Below are 17,914 nucleotides of genomic sequence, written 5' to 3' on the forward strand. Positions count from 1 at the left end.
CAATCATAATTCGTTGGGGAGAAAAAAAATTACCGAGTGTGACACTCGTTTAAAGCTTTTCGAGTCCGTAAATGTGTAGGCATTTTCTTCTCAGGAGAGTCGCCCCACTTCCCCCTTTGAAGGTCCTGTGATCCCATGGCTCTAACACTTCTCCCATCGGGAAAATCGGCCTTTTCATTCCCCACCCCTTCCAGTGGTCGGAAACATCAGATCCCCGTCGATCTTGGCGGTACCATTGGTCAGCTAGTATTGAGAGTAGTGTTGATTTCATTTCATGTTACTCAAATAACTACTAGATTTAACTTTTGGCATAATTTAGCATGATTTCCCATCAGCCCTAGCATAATTTGATTCGCATCATCACTGGTCACATTGGCTTCGCGTCATTTTTCACGGTAGCCTATTACTAGTAATAGTAAAACCGTTTTCATTTTTCTCCTGAAACTGGCGGTTGATCACAGTATGTTGTTTCAATATGTAACCTACTTTAGAGGTCTGCAGAAATGCTATAAATAAAATTGTGGCACACTTTGGATCGCCTAAATCATTTATCACCAAAAGGTGGGATGGGGGGGGGGAACTCAGGCATAGTATATAATGTATTTAACCACATGATTTGAAGAATTTATCAGTAGCAGATTAATTTGATAGACAAACTTTTATACTAATTTTATTTTTGCATCGGGAAGACGAATTTTACTTGTATTTTATGTACCAGTGACAATAAAAGAATCTTGTATCTTGTATTCAGCCTTATTGTTTTCTTTAGTATTGCCTGAATATCGTGCGATTCCATTATTTTATATATGCTCGAGAGTAAAAAATCGAATTTCCATGACCCTGATCTTGTTCTTTGACCTTTTTTCCGAAAATTGAATGGTGCCTTTCTTCGATTATTACAAGGAAAAGTAGGCTTAATAATAATAAGCACTTTTTTATTTTGTATTATTCTATCCGATTCGAACACAGTTTCTGTTAATTATGCAGTCAATTTTTAAAGAACCCTCTGTTGGATCATTTGTATTTTATCCTTGGCTCCAAAATGATTTTTATTTTGTTGTTTGCCCTACTAGCCCAAGACATAAGTTCTTAGTAGTTTTCTTGTAATCAAATTGATTGTTTTTCTGCTTTTTTTTTTTTTCTTTTTTGGGCTTTTCAAATTTTGGCCTTCTATTATTGCATGATTGCATATTATTAAATTATTTTATACAGTAGACGCTACCGGTATGTAAGCCTATTATTGTATAAATTAAATTCATCAAATCAAAAATGCTAGTTACAAATTAAGCAATGTTTTAAAATTTCTTTTATATTATTTAATGTAATAAAATTTACAGTAATGTAGATGTCTCTTGAAAGCGAGATGAAGTTGATAAATCAATTATAATTCGGTGCCATCTAAAACTGTAGTTACCATGGCATTGTGTAAATAATGAGAAACCGACTAAAAACAAAATGGCGACCACCACACTCGTCAATTTGTATATCAAGGCGCAGTGGCAGAGTTCAACATGAACCACCTATATCATTATCTGTTACTCTCTTATTATCTTATATTTTTTCATGATTAAGACTTCCTAATTAATTTAGTCTATAAAGTTATTATTCATAAATTAAAACAAAATATTCAGGATCTATTTTCCTTGTAATGGTCGTTGTGTGTGGGACAGCTTGGTTTTGGTGGTCGCTAGACCAGATCTTTGCTGTAGACCGATGAGTTGACGGCGGCTTTAGAAAGCGCCTAGCTAGCCTAGCATTTTACTTAGAATTTGAGGCTAAAAGATTAAACAATTGCAATGAGTTCCGATATTGAAGACCACGTTTTGAAAAAATATGAAATCAAGAAAAGATTAGGAAAAGGCGTAAGTAGTCTGTCATGCAGTATTGTTAGCGTTTTTCTGGATTTTGTTTTGCTTTCATAGCGCTAGACTAGGCCTAGAGGTTAGGGCCTAGGCTAGGCTTAGGCTTGAGAAGATTCGGAGGTGGTATGCCTAGCCTAGGCTAAGGACCCCCGGACCAAACTAACCCACTAACCCTAGGCGGCGCTAATGCACTTTCGCACCTAACATTTAATTCTTAATTTTTTTTACCTCAACGTTCTTTTCACAGTCACAACATATAATTAACAAATATTTTCACCTGATTTAACCACTCACAAAGTACCTTTTTCAACAAATAAGCCCACGAATAAGTACAGCGAATCTGTGTTCGCTAGCACGACGAGCGGCTGCCATTTTGCAATCATTAAGAAATTGCAAGAACTTTTAATTCTTAAAGTTTTTTACCTCAATGTTCTTCTAACAATCACAATATATAATTAACAAACATGTTCACATGATTTAACCACTCACAAAGTACCTTTTTCAACAAATAAGCCCACAAATTAAGTACAGCGAATCTGTTCGCTAGCACGACGAGTGGCTGCCATTTGGCAATCAGTAAGAAAGTTTTCAGCGTGAAGTTTTTTTTGGTCCTAGTTCATTGTCTTGTTAATGCCGTATCATTTTTTCCTGCCTACTTTATCAAAATCAGTGTTGGCAGTCCAATAATAATCAGCCAGTACCATTGCTTTTAGCCTTGGCTGGCTTTACCGATTTCAATGATCCGTAAATAGAGTATCCGAATTCAGTGGCGTAACGCCTATGCGCTCTCATGCGGTGGTCCGCAGGGCCCCGAAGTGGCCCTACCCATAGTTTCCACAATCTGGTACCCTACCAAAAAGGACTTTGTTGATAAATAACACCATAATGTGTCTCTGAAATCGACTCTAGGGCATATATCATTAAAGAGAAGGGGCCCCCCCTAAAAAAAGAAAATTAAAATGGAGATAAAAAGAATTTTATATTCACAATTTTATGTCTGTGAGTGCCATTTCCGGCCCTAGACGTGCCATAATAATACATTTTCTTATCTCAGCCCCACAAGGGCAACAGCATAATGTGTATGTGTGAAATCGACTGTAGGACATTATTATCATACTATATCCAGTGGCGGAATAAAGAGTGAGAGAGGGGGTGACCGGCGGCCCAGGGCCCCACTAAATTTGTCAAAATATTTTTTAACTGGAGATAAAAAAAAAATATATTCACAATTTTATGTCTGTGAAGTGCCATTTCCACCCATCTAAAGGTGCCATATTCATAAATTTTCTTACCTCAGCCTCAACCATGGTGGGTCTGAGGTGGTATAGATTCAACTGTGAAAGTCCCTCCCTGGCCTCAATTTTCTGGATCCATATTATATCATTTATTCGTCGTTAAAGACATTTAGAATAACAATGCACATCTAAAATCCCACAATGGAATTGGTGACTGGGAGCCAAAAAAGGCCCCCAGTTTAAACAATACACAGGGCCCCCGACCCCATCGTTACGCCACTGTCCGAAGTGTTGTTCTTTAAAATTGAATATGAGTGAGCCCACAAATCTTACATTATTAATTTGATTATTAATATTATTTATAATATTAAAAATAGTATAGGTCAGTTGGCTGCAATATATTGGCCCTAAACTGATATTGTGTAGGCCAAAAGTAAAGAGCAAAACATAGCTTTTTTGACAGAGGCAATTCTAAAGATAAATTCAAAATCGTGCTTTTGATATTAAATAGTTATCAATTAAGTAATAACATCATAAACACAATTAAACATGTCAAAATACTGTGTAATGTACCTAACACATATACTTTGCATGTGTTCATTGGGAAGATTTTGACACAAAAATGGATGGTGTATACCATGTGACTTTCGCAAACTGAGGAGCGGAATGTCGCAACTCTTTATGTATGGCTCTGGGCCTAGGCCTAATACTTTACAGGGGCGGATTTAGAAGGGTGGGGGCCGGGCTTACCCCGGCCCCACCCCCCATTTTTTTTCACAATTGTTATCGTTTCGGAAAATTGAATTACTGTCTTTTGAAATTAATTTAGATTAGGCCTATCATCGTCATTTTAGTGTGTGTTTTTGTAATATTGTAGTACAGTATAGTTTGTAGTGTCCTATATTGAAAACAATGATGTGTAGAGTACATTATTATAGAAATAATTTATCAATTTCTGAATGATTCATCATAATAAAGGCCAATGCATTTTGTTATGATATTGAATTAATTTGTTAAATCAAATACATTTATATCAGATTTTAAAAAAAATACTATGCAGTAAAGTACAATTTACAGAACTTTTTCTCCATACACCCTGGCCTTTTTGGTCATTTTGGTTTATTATCATTTTGACTTGTTTTTGTTTTGGTTCATTGTCGTTATGGTAAAAAAGTGCTGCCATTTTGTTTTATTGCCATTTTGACTTCTTGTCGTTGTGGTTCATTGCGGTTATGGTAAAAAAGTGTTGCCATTTTGGTCATTGCCATTTTGACGTATTGCCGTTTTGGTTTCTAGTCCGCATTGGGAAAATCCATAGTTTAAATGACACATTTTATGATCACAGAAATGAGTCTGCTGTGTAAGTCGGCTGTTGAGTATCCTGGTTATTATTTTTGTATTTACCCATAATGGTTGGTTTATGGCAAATTTATCAGTTGTTCTACTTTCCAATTGGAAGAACTGTACCCTTCTATTTTGTGACCTTTTTACATTGAATATAAGCTTCTCCTAGCATTTTGTATTATAAAAACGTGGAAAAACTATAATATATCTTATAGATGACAGTGTAAAAAATTGATTTTAATTCTGATATTTCCCCAGGCATATGGAATAGTGTGGAAAGCAATTGATAGAAAAACAGGAGAGGTTGTTGCCTTAAAGAAAATATTTGATGCATTCCGAAATCAAACAGACGCACAGGTAGGCATGGGTGTAAAAAGTAGCGTACAAGTTTAATCTCTTTTAATCTGAATGTTTTTATTGTTTTTGTGTGTGCATCAGCAACTGATTCAAAAATACAAAGCATTAATCCTTAACCTAGTGTGAGGTCTGTGTGTTTGCAAAAGTTCATTACTTTTGTTGTTTTGCACCAGGTTAAATGAGTTCAATGTAACAGGAGCAATTGGTGCTACTGAATTTTCTTTTATGCTATGAACAAACTTAAATTAAATGAGTGTTTAATTGTATTTTAATTTCATTTTCAGCGAACGTTTAGAGAGATAATGTTTCTTCAGGTTAGTGTTTCGTTGTCAACTTTTTTCAGCATTTTTTGTTTTACACTGTGATTTGATTTTAAAGTACTGTGCCCTATCTTTTCCATTTTCCTTTTCAGATGTATAGGATCCAATTTCTAACCCTCATCCTGACGTTCTCTGCAACCATACAGGAACACATACTTATCTTCCATAGTTTCTATCTTTTTGAATATACTTACTATTTCTCCCCTCCTTGTTACTTCCTGTATATACTTGATCCTTTCCCAATTATCTGGCAACAAGTTATCTTAACTGATTGATCCCCACTGTATCTTTGAAATGTTATTCCCAAGCAAAGAACTCCACTCTCACCCTCAAAACGCACATGACTCATCATTCCCCGATTCATCATTCCCCCTCTCATTACAACTCATTCTTTTTCATTCTTCTTTAACGGTATCAGTTTCATTTTAATTTTTGTAAGGTAATCATTAGTTTCTCTTAATGAATAGGTGATTCTTATAGAATATTATTCAAAATAAGAAAATGATTATAATTATTATGAATTTGTTTTTGATTGGCAGGAATTTGGTGATCATGAGAATATTGTCAAGTTATTAAATGTTATGAAAGCGGAGAATGACAAAGATATATACCTGGTGTTTGAATTCATGGGTAAGCAATTCAATATACAATTAAATTCAAGTTAAATATTTCACTAGTCAAGTTAAGACTGAATATTTGCCTGTCCATTTAAAATATTTATCTTTGATTACACATGAAGGATAAACACAGGGGTCCCAAATTGGGAAAAGCTACTAGAATTAATGAGCTTTCTTTGTTTTATTTTGCTGTGAGACAATTCCCTAAGCCTTGCTTATAGTAGGCAGGCATTTTTGGGTCACGAAATAACCAACTCTTCTGGGCAACAAGGGAAGGAGGATTATTCGGCTTCCAATTTACATACCAAAACTTTAGGCCATGCCAAAATCTGATTTTGAGAAGCATGATGGGAGAAGAAACGGAATAGCCAATGCCGTAGCCAGCTGTTGGGTTAGCTGGGACATTCCCACACAATTTTTCTAATGGGTCCACAAAGAATGGGTCCACATTTTTTTTTTAAATGGGTCCAGATTTCTCATATTTAACCCAAATTAAGTAAAATCTTAAGAAAATGTGTCCAGATTTTTCTTTTTTGCAAAAAATGGGTAAACTTTTAGAAAAATGGGTTCACGTTATTTGAAAAGTGGGTCCACCCTGATATTGTCCCGCACTGTTTGAAAATCCTGGCTGCGGCATTGGGAATAGCCTAGGCCTAGACGAGGCCTAAGGCTAGATGCATAAATTTCGCTCTTATTGCGAAAAACACAGCATGGATACAAACCGTTAGGGATAGCAGCTAAATGTATGCTTACGCGTATTCGTTCGCATGCGAAACCTCTCTATTTTTCCTTGTTTGAAGTTGTTTAGGAGACAGGGTCTTTTGCAAATCGTGGAAGACTTTTGACCACTGAGATAAAGGACATAATTTTGATATTACGTGATATCCTTCTTCCAGATACGGATTTACATGCAGTGATAAAGAAAGGTGGAATTCTAAAGGATGTACACAAGAGATACATCATGTACCAACTTCTAAAAGCAACTAAATACTTGCACTCTGGAAATGTCATACATAGAGATAAGAAGGTAGAGTCCTTACAATATTGTTTTTGCTATAGAATTCTATAGTATATATTCTTAATTTTGAAACGACACTTTTACAACAGTGGCGCTTGTACGTAACGGTGCATCCAATGTAAAACAAAACCAGGTAAATCAAAAGTTAACAGATGAAGCTTATAAAAAAACAAGTTCTCGTAATCTCGAAAGCTCCAATAATGGTAGTATAATAGAGACAGTAGAGTGTGTTGGCCCTAATGGCCTCCCACACAAGAAATCTTTTTATCAACTCTTTTTGATCTTTTAATCAATCAAACAATCAATCAAACAATCAATCAAACAATCAATCAATCAACCGATCAATCAACCGGCTGAGTATTCCTATAGCTTCATCAAAATTACACAATAACTATGGCTCGTTGGTCTAGAGGCATGAATGTAGAGGGTGTGAAACACAGTAGCTAGCCCTGGTGGTCTAGAGGCATGAATGTAACTTAGGGTGTGAGAGGTACGTGGTTCAATTCCCAGACAAGGCCGTTATTTTTTTTTTCTCTGAAAATGAAAAAAGATCCATTAATCAGTCAATCAGCAAAAAAGATTTATCAGTAGGCTGATTATTCCAGAGCTCGTTGGTCTACAGGCATGAATGTAGGTAGCTTAGGGTGTGAGACACAGTAACTATGGCTTCTTGGTCTAGAGGCATGAATGTACGTTATAGTGTGAAGGTCCCTGGTTAAATTCCAGGATGAGCCTGTTATTTTTTTATCTAAAAAATGAAAAAAGCACAGTCAATCAACAAAAAAGCAAGATCAATCAGCTGTGAAAAAGAAAGCAGTCAATCAGCAAAAAAGCGCAGTCAATCAGCAGGGTATTCCTAGAGCTCATCATCGGAGCTAAAAAGAAGTATTGTTTGTTAATTTTTGATATATTTCTAAGCTTATATGTTTATAAACAATTCAAAATCAATTTTTTTTAGCCATCAAACTTATTATTAGATTCCGAATGCTTTCTGAAAGTTGCTGATTTTGGTCTGGCGCGCTCAATTACACAACTGGAAGACGACTTTGATCACACGAACCCAGCACTTACTGAATATGTGGCAACCAGATGGTACCGTGCTCCAGAGATTCTTTTGGCTTCCAAAAGGTAAACTCGTCGTCATCCAATTTTTAAAGTAAACTATTACATAACATGGTTTACTCTGTAAACATTACATTTGTTATTAATAATACAATTGATGATTTGTTTTATAGATACACAAAAGGAGTTGATATGTGGAGTATAGGTTGTATACTTGGTGAATTATTGAAGGGTAAACCCCTTTTTCCAGGAACATCAACATTTAATCAAATTGAAAGAATCATGAGCCTGATTGAAAGACCTTCAAAGCAAGATGTTGAGGCGATCCAGTCCAACTATGGCGCAACAGTATTAGACAAAGCATGCGTAAGGTAGGTGGCACGCTTGACTGAACATGCAACTTTTTACCTAAGATTAACCAATCAAAATCAAAGGGAAATATAATAAGGATTGCAGTATTTATAGATGTATGCACAATTTTATATAAAGAGAGGTTATGATTCACAACATTTCCAATTTGGTTCCAAATATTGTAAACCTTAAAAACAAATTATATTGTAGATATTATTTCACAGCACAGAATTTTTGGCTAATATTTGCAGTATATGAATGATCGAAATTGAAATTTCTTGCAGGCATAGGCAAACATTTGAAGACATTCTGCCAGATGCACCGGCGGATGCTATAGACCTCCTAGCCAAACTCCTTCCTTTCAACCCTGACAAGAGACTGACTGCTGAACAAGCCCTTGCACATCCATACGTTGCTAGGTATGCTCTTCAGAATCTTTAGGCCTTAGAATGTTACCGTAATTTATATCTTGATTCTTGATATATTTAATATGAAACATAAATACAAAATAGCCATTTTCACAGTATACATATTTTAATTGTGAATATGTTGTTTACATTTATGCTTTGTGCACAAAAACCAGTGACAATGGTATGCAGAAACCTTACCAACATATTTTTTTACTCAAATTAAGAACATTATGCAAATAATTGCCAAACAAGCTTTGAAAATTATTATATATAAAATTACCTGTTCTATAAGTTATAGGTAGTAATATTACAATATTATAATTATGTCACTGATTTATCATCTGTTGTCTTTCAGGTTTCATAATCCAGATGAGGAGATTTCATTAGATTATGATGTTGTACCTCCATTAGATGACGATGTGCAATTATCTATTAACGAATACAGAGAAAAGCTTTATGAGGTGGGCTTCAGTAATTACTCACAACTTTGAATTTTATGAAGTCTTATTTTAGAATTGGTCATAATTCAGAATCAATGATCAAATCAAGTTCATGTACACTACTAGTTCAGTTTTATTCCTCCCACTGATGCCTGTCGCATCCGTGAGGCAGAGTTCTAGCATCCAATATGCTGCGTCCGACTATTAAAGGAACTCCTTGACTGGATTAGATTCCTAGTTTGTCCTCGATCACACTGAAAGAGATTAATTATTTTAATCCATGGGTCACAATAATATGGTTCATCAAATTTAATTGCAGCTTATTTATTGTGCACAAGACTAATGTTTTATTTACATTCCATCAATGTAGATGATGCGAGAGAAAAAGTCACAAAGTAGGAGAATACGAAGAGAGATTAAGAGCGCCCCAACAACCAAAGAAATTCCCCCACCTGCAGAGCCTTACCATTCTGAAATAGTTACATCACACCGTGCCAATGGCCTATTATCAGGAAGGCCAAAGTCAGCAGCACTGAACGCTTCAGGGGCAGCGCCCTCTGCCTATGCTCAATATTCAGGTGACTCATCTTGTAAAAACTAAGTTTTTGATTTGTAGTTTGTCTTTCACTTAATGGAATTTTCATAATTTGTTCGTTTGTGACACTAACTATTTTATACCTTTAAGTTACTTTATCTGAGTTTTAGAACACAATTCAATATTCCTTATTAGGTAATGGTATAATATTTCTTCTAGTGTTCCTTACAGTACAAGCATGTTAGCATACATTTCTGTAGTTGTAACAAGGATATCTAAATTCTATTCTACTGTACATAACGTGTCACAATTATGTCTATTTTGATAGTATGTAGTGTAGTCTGTGACATTAGGCATTTTTCGTTTTGACTACGTGGCCAGTCTACTACAAATTAATAGAGCGTAACAGACATCTGCGCATGCTCACAAACCTTACTGACTAAATCGGCGTTGTGATAGCTTCCGCAACTACCCCAATTTCTGAATTTGGCGTAGTGGCGACTACCCTAATATTGACCAATCAGATCACCAGATTGCTTGGCAAAACTGCTGGTAATTTTTTTGTTGTGGGTTGCAATTTTCATCGCATCCGCGATCGAGCATTGTTCGTTCAATAATGAATTAAAAACAAGTGAGTAATTAAATGTTTTATGAAGGCCTATTTATACATGTACAATAAATGAATATTTATAAGTCACAACATAAAATTAGGTAAATCAGGGAATAGTGAAAAAGGGGCCTTACGCTTAGGCCTAGCCAAGCCTTGTCAAGGTGGATTTTTGGTGGGAGAAAACACATTATATGGTGTCACCTAGCTAGGGCCTCTGCGCCCTTGATATTGTGGATCACAGTAGCCTTGCTGGCCTATAAAAATACCTCTCTTTAAAATTGTTATGTACATTTATTTGTACATCATCGTTGCCTTTGGCAAATTGGCTGAGCAGGCTTGACACCCCTCTTCTCCCGGTCCGCGACTCTTTTGACACCTACCTAGGTTAGGCCTAGCCTGAATCCTAGCCAACAGCGAAACATCACTCAGTTTTTCTGAAAACTTTTTATTTTGTCTACAGTATTTGACTAAAGTTTTTTTTCACATTTCCCTTTTTAAAATATAAAACAAGGGAACCGTGTTCCCTGGTAATAAAACCATGGTTGACGTCTAACTCTCCTCAGTGTGTACGTGTGCTGCGTCGTCGTAGTCGCCCTAAAAGAGCGAGAACAGCTCTTGGTGTAGTACGTGAAGAGTGTCTTGGCGTTGCCGTCACGGTCCATTAGTTCGTAGTAGATTGTCCACGTAGTCGAAACAAAAATTGCCTAGTGTTGTTTAGCATACTGCTACTCTATTTGTGACAATCACAAATTATACATGTGACTATGAAATTTATCATCTTACTGTACAATGTCATTCAGCATGTACGACTGTACTTGTTGCAATGGTGTGTACCTTGTTGGCATTGACTGTACTTTTGACATTGCCTAGCATTTACAGGTACTGTACTTGTGACAATAACATCTAGTACATTTACTACTGTACTTGTGACAGTGACATCTAGAATGTACTGCTTTACTTGTGACAATCTCGTACAGCATGTACTGCTTTACTTGTGCCAATGACATCTAGCATGTACTACAGATCACCAGATTGCTTGGCAAAACTGCTGGTAATTTTTTTGTTGTGGGTTGCAATTTTCATCGCATCCGCAATCGAGCATTGTTCGTTCAATAATGAATTAAAAACAAGTGAGTAATTAAATGTTTTATGAAGGCCTATTTATACATGTACAATAAATGAATATTTATAAGTCACAACATAAAATTAGGTAAATCAGGGAATAGTGACTAAAGTTTTTTTTCACATTTCCCTTTTTAAAATATAAAACAAGGGAACCATGTTCCCTGGTAATAAAACCATGGTTGACGTCTAACTCTCCTCCGTGTGTATGTGTGCTGCGTCGTCGTAGTCACCCTAAAAGAGTGAGAACGCGAAGAGTGTCTTGGCGTTGCCGTCACGGTCCATTAGTTCGTAGTAGATTGTCTGCGTAGTCAAAACAAAAAATGCCTAGTGTTGTTTAGCATACTGCTACTCTATTTGTGACAATCACAAATTATACATGTGACTATGAAATTTATCATCTTACTGTACAATGTCATTCAGCATGTACAACTGTACTTGTGGCAATGGTGTGTAGCTTGTTGGCATTGACTGTACTTTTGACATTGCCTAGCATTTACAGGTACTGTACTTGTGACAATAACATCTAGTACATTTACTACTGTACTTGTGACAGTGACATCTAGAATGTACTGGTTTACTTGTGACAATCTCATACAGCATGTACTGCTTTACTTGTGCCAATGACATCTAGCATGTACTACTGTATTTGTGACAATGACATCAAGCAGGTACTTAAGTATTGGTGACAATGACATCTAGCACATACTACTGTACTTGACACAGTGACATACAGCATGAACTACATCTATATGACAAAATCCGATTCAATTTTCAGTTATTTTAATTATCAATGTGTTTCTGTATGATTGATCTTGTAACATAAATTAATGATGTTTTGATTTCTTATCTGCTGTGGTCTTGCTTGTTTGTGTTTCCAAAACTCCAGAACGTAAATTGCAACGACCACCGTTGTGTGCCAACACGGTGCGTCAACCTTTAGGCAACTCCAAACATCCTTACCACGGTTCTTCCTCACTCTTGCCAGGTGATTACCTTGATTATGCAATAAGCAAATTCATTAACCTTCGCCTGAGAATTGCCATTTTCAAACTTATCTCACCTAATAATACTGTAGATGGTTTATATATTATAGAAACTAATAAAATTTATAGAAAATCAGGGATTTAGAAAGCAAAGTATCCTATTTAATTGCATCCTAAATAGAGGCTTTCTGCTACCAAATTTGATTTCTTATGATACATCATTACCAATCAGTTGTGCTATAGGATTGTAGGCAGTTCCTTGAGAAACAAAAGGAATAAGTACTAAGCTTGGGTTGTAGAGCAATTGATCATTGGATATTAAAATAGATTGAAAATATAATAATAATAATGATAATAATAATAATAATAATAATAATAATAATAATTCTGGATTTATATAGCGCCTCATGTTGACACAACCTCGAGGCGCTTAACAACAACAGAGAAGAAAAAAAATTTAAAAAATATATATATACTGTATTGTAATATCTAAATCAATTTGTGCATGCTGTAGATATTTTATTAAAATGTAAGTGCTTACTAGTACTAAATTGTCATCAAAAGCTTCTGGTTTAGCCCTTTGTAGACAATATTTTGCATTAGTACTGCACCTAGTATATACCACACTCACAGATATATAACCACTACTCTACTGCTTAAATATTCTATGCTTACATGATTAGGACTTGTAATGAGAAAATATATTCTTATTTGCCTTCTCCTTAATACCTTTAACTGACAGCGAGTGCTTTCATCAGCGCACAGCTGATTTGTATTATTTACAAATCATGACACTAAACTACCTGCTAACAAATGCTTTGCTATATCATGATCACATTACTTTAGTTAATGTTTCAATCCTCATTTTGAATATTAAAATAATGAGTTTGTCTTTACATTTATGTTAATTGCCATTCACTTTGTTTATAGTTTATGTTACTACAGTAACTACTACCTAATCTTCTTGTCCTCACATCGCTTTAGATTTATATTTGGTCATGCTGCTGGAAATCATGGTAGCCATTTGTTTTTCCAAGGCAGGGCACTTTCTTCAGGTTGCCTCTCTCCATCCACAAGTATTGCCATCAGTGGTGTATCTAGTGGGATGCTCGGGGGCGCACGCTCCCCCAAAAATTACTCCCCTGTCGCCCCCACCCCCAAAAAAAACACAGTCAAGTAGTTAAAAATGACCTAAAATCACCTTATTTTGCGAATTAGCGCCCCTCAACTGATCATCGAGTCCCCCGCCCATTACATCTTTGCATCCTACATCAGCACTCCCCCATTTCAAGACTTCTAGATATACGCCACTGATTGGCATTATGCTCTATATATAATATACATACATACATGATTGCAATTACAATCAGTCTGATGAACAAATTATTTTCTGCAGGTCGTACAAATCGAAATCAATATGCGACAATAGGAAACGTGCACAGATCATCTAGGGTTGCGGATTATGTAACTAGCCAACAATCTAAAGAAGGTGGAAACATAGTAAGTCAATGTGCATCATCATATGTGTGTAATTACATGTTGAAAAGCAAAGTGTAGTGGATTTGTCTGTATGCTTAACTGGCATCAACTTCAGTAGTAATTTCACTGCCTTTACCATAATTGGCAAAACAATGCCCACTGGAGCATGCAATTTAAGAATTACCAGATATGAATGAAATTTAACCTGGACTTCTACAACATGTCTTTAGGAAAATTATTTTATTTCAACCAGTAAACTTAAATGTTTATTGTTTTAACTTATACCTTCAGGTTAATGGATATGCAAATGAGAACACTCATCGGTCTGCAAGAAAACCAGTTGTGCATCAACGAACCCGCTCTTTTTCAGCCGGTATGAAGAATGCAACAATCACACGAGACAGTGATAGGGGTACATCAAGCAATGAGAGTTTAGGAATGAAAACCTCTAAAGTGGTATGTCTACATTTTACTCATGCACAGTTGAAATAATTTGGTGTGTGGTGTAATGTATTGCCTGAACTGTTCTAACCTTACTTTATTGTATCATTTTTAATTATGTTGTATTGAGGGTGCATTTGAAAGTAATAAAGTAGTAGTGGTACTAATTCAGAGATTTAGCCAGCTTTTACATGCTGTTTCTGACATCAATAGAATTAATTGATTGATTAATAAAAATTTAATTATAGATTCCACAACAAAGACCCATCTCAGCTAAGGATTCCAGCAGGCAACAGCAACAGAGAACTGTCTCCTATGGACGCAAACAATTCGGATTGAAAAACACAGGTTCATCTGGAGCTCCGAAGTCAGCGCTAGGCAGCTACAGCCAGTCATATGGGACGGTTAAAGCCAGCACATTAGGACAATTGAAAACTATGAAATGGTAACACAGATACTTGCGTTGTCGTTCAAGTTGTCAGGGCTGAAAATTAACAATTCATATATTTTGACTAAATTATGCTCATTTCAGCTACAATGCTTTGTGTATTTTAATTGGCAGAAAATACGACAGCCATCTTGTATGGTATACAACACACAGCTCTGCATATTTCGAACATCGAATACATTGGAGTTAGCGCTTTAGTATTCTTATTATGGTTCATTTACTATAAATCATCTGACAAAAGTATAACTGTGTATTTGTTCACTGCATTACATGGGATTGTGCCACATTAGTACTCTGCGACAATCATTCCTGGCATGTGCAATCCAAACTACTTATATCATGGATTATACTATGGTCACATGCATTTTTGTACCTTGAATATCTCATAAATTTTACCTCCACTCCACCTCCACTGGTGATAATTAAAGATAATACTGGTATACCTTGAATAATTTGTGCCCTGGTATCATACCATTGACCACCTGAACCATGCCATAGACATTATGTTACATGGACCTTATATACCTTGGATTTTTCATTCCCTGTATCATCATGGACCATTCCTAGTAGTGATGTACCATGGACCGTCTGCACCATGATATTGTGAACCATTCATACCATGCACCATTATTCCTGCTCATTAATAATTCATTTGTTTACTGTATTGATGTTTGCCATTAAATACTAGAAAATATTGTCTATATAAGAGTAGTACTTAATTTTGCTATATAATGTTTACCTAAAGATGTATTTATCTGGCATATCTTTAAATATATAAAACTCAAGTTTTGATATGAAAAATACTGTAATCTTTAAATATTTTTATTATTTATTATGCTTTCAATGCGTTACTGTTGTGAAATACTGTTTAGATATTGACTAAAACTCTGGCTAATGGCAGTGACTATAGGGAGGGAAGCACCCTTCCCAAACCATCCCTCTTAGGTCATGATCCTCTACTGCCCTACTAGAAATGGCAGTGACTATAGGGGGGAAGCACCCTTCCCAAACCATCCCTCCTAGGTCATGATCCTCTACTGCCCTACTAGAAATGGCAGTGATTATAGGGGGGAAGCACCCTTCCCAAATCATCCCTCTTAGGTCATGGCCCTCTACTGCCCTACCAGAAATATCTGGATATGGCCAAAGTTTTAAAATGTATTTATTTGTCAGTAAATTTAAAGGGGCATCTGTCCCTCCTGCTCCTACTTAGATCCATCACTCTGTGTTATACAGTAATTTGTTAATTGTTTGTATTGCACCAATTTTTACTTGTATTATTTGTAAGATAATATATATCTATTCACAATCCGTCCTTTGTTTTATTTGCAATGATGTTAATGTATTCCAAATGAAGATTAGTTTTTGTTTGTGTGTTGTACTGAAGTGTGAGTAATTATAGATTCCTTGTCCATCGTAATAAACAACTTATTTTCCCCTAATATTTATACCTTGTGATTAAAGTAGCTTTTTTGTTTTTTAGAAGAAAAAAAATTGGCTATACAAAAGTTGTGTTTTAAATCTATTATAAGATTGTTTAAAACATTTTACATAGAGCACAGTCAGACCTGATTGGCTCCCCAATCAATGCTAGTCTGTGTTATGCATATACGCTTCTATTGGTCTGTGTACATTTTTTTTTTTGACTGGAACCAGCCAGGCTCCATGATGCAACACTTGGTTTTCTATATGGCATTGATAAAATAAATAATAAATTCTCAATATTTAGAGACCGTATCATCACAGCTAATTATATAGGCCTACTATGTAAAGGAGAACAAGTTTTAACAATCTAATTTGACTTTTTGTGTTTATTTTCATAGGGTATTATGAAAGGTATAATATTACTTATACTGTAAACTTTAATAACAGCACAATAGCATTTTTATATGTATGGGGTAATAAAAAACGTGCGATTTAAAACAAAGTGAAAGGTAGTAAGACGATGGGGTTGCCAGCAATGTGAAGTTTAATAAGAGGCTGTGATTAAAAAAGAAGGAAGGGGTTATATGAGAGTGTGGCTGCAACAAGGGAAGGTGAAATATAATGTATGGAGAGGAAGAGAGGGGTAACAGCGGGGATTTAAAATATGAGGAGGAATAGTATGAGGGTGTGCTTGACAACAAAGGGAGGGTAATAAGAGGGTGAGAGTGACTATAGTACATGTGGATGGAAAATATCAGTGTCATTGACAAGAAAGAGGGTAATGAAAGTGCATGACAGGAAGTCATATAATGGGTTGGGTTTGATAAAGGGAGGGGTAATAGCAGTGGGTTAACAGAGTGTGAGGGTAATAAATCATGGGCGGTTTGACAAGAGATGGGTAATACTGTTAGTAAGGAGGGAAATAATATAAAATTATAGGTGTATATCATAATGTTAGAAGTTCTGTTGATAAAGTCAAATAAAGATACAGAGACGATGTTCATTGTGTTGTCTGTTGTTTGTTGAGAGAAATTGTAACGTCGTCAGCCTAAATATACCTCTCTAAAATTAGTGACGAATAGGAAATGTCGATTTCCCCAACAAATCACGGATTTCTGTATATTAAATTTCTAAGTGATAAAGTGCATATATGTATGTATTCACGCACACGAATACGTAAGTATTCGATACGTCAGTATTCGTCTTCGGTAGGCCTATTTGCTTAAAAACAATTGTTTCACCCTGGGATGGCTATGACGATGACGATCCCGATGGTAACGATCACGATGATACCGGGACGACGATAACCTACGTTGTTAGCAGTGTAATATGAGTAAATTTTACATGTGTTAAACATGTCTTAATTCAAATGATCATCGTGCAAACAACATTCACTCAAATAAATAAATATTTGTTTATATTTTTTTACACCACTTTGATACAATTGTCCGTCATTCCAGTGCCTTGGATGGGCAGAAGTGAGTGCAAAGCGGCTGTCAGGGGCTGATACTGGGCATAAAAATGATTTTAAATAATTTCCTACTGATAATATTTTTGAAGAAAAAAATTCCAGTGGTCCCCTCAATAACATGTACCGTATTTTTGTACATGTACCGTATTTTTAGAGGAATAATTATTGATTGCTGTGTTCATTTCAATTGTTTAATTTTACGTGCCACCAGTTTTCTTGATTAGGTTGGAACTGCTGAGACCGCATAGGCCCCTCTTTAAATAGTTACGAAAGATTATTATTCTATAGCATTTATTTGTATCCTATGCCATGGGTATGGGTTAAATAGAAAAGAAGCACTACTTTTCTGAAAACGTGAATCAGTTTCCTAGTCTTAGAATT

General features: G+C 35.6%; 1 protein-coding gene across 5 annotated transcripts in view; it reads left to right on the plus strand.

Annotated features, from left to right (window-relative positions):
• The window catches only part of LOC117122276 (extracellular signal-regulated kinase 2-like), a 28,173-nt gene extending 11,108 nt beyond the window's left edge, over positions 1-17,065 (plus strand). For 2 of the 5 annotated variants that reach the window (XM_033267817.1, XM_033267818.1), the window contains 13 exons: positions 4,700-4,798; positions 5,083-5,112; positions 5,658-5,748; positions 6,632-6,762; positions 7,712-7,881; positions 7,989-8,186; positions 8,451-8,585; positions 8,932-9,037; positions 9,387-9,594; positions 12,173-12,271; positions 13,666-13,769; positions 14,040-14,204; positions 14,438-17,065. In XM_033267817.1, the coding sequence (XP_033123708.1) occupies positions 5,101-5,112; positions 5,658-5,748; positions 6,632-6,762; positions 7,712-7,881; positions 7,989-8,186; positions 8,451-8,585; positions 8,932-9,037; positions 9,387-9,594; positions 12,173-12,271; positions 13,666-13,769; positions 14,040-14,204; positions 14,438-14,638 (1,620 nt within the window). In that variant the 5' untranslated portion in view covers positions 4,700-4,798; positions 5,083-5,100 and the 3' untranslated portion in view covers positions 14,639-17,065. Of the gene's footprint in view, positions 1-1,551; positions 1,863-4,699; positions 4,799-5,082; positions 5,113-5,657; positions 5,749-6,631; positions 6,763-7,711; positions 7,882-7,988; positions 8,187-8,450; positions 8,586-8,931; positions 9,038-9,386; positions 9,595-12,172; positions 12,272-13,665; positions 13,770-14,039; positions 14,205-14,437 lie in introns of those variants that run through there. The other 3 variants (XR_004447689.1, XM_033267815.1, XM_033267816.1) reach the window with 3 other exon arrangements.
• The last annotated feature ends 849 nt before the right edge of the window (positions 17,066-17,914 follow it).

The sequence above is a fragment of the Anneissia japonica genome, unplaced genomic scaffold (genome assembly GCF_011630105.1).
Source record: "Anneissia japonica isolate Jap-2015-1 unplaced genomic scaffold, ASM1163010v1 scaffold287708_len1499824_cov190, whole genome shotgun sequence".
Classification (NCBI taxonomy): domain Eukaryota; kingdom Metazoa; phylum Echinodermata; class Crinoidea; order Comatulida; family Comatulidae; genus Anneissia; species Anneissia japonica.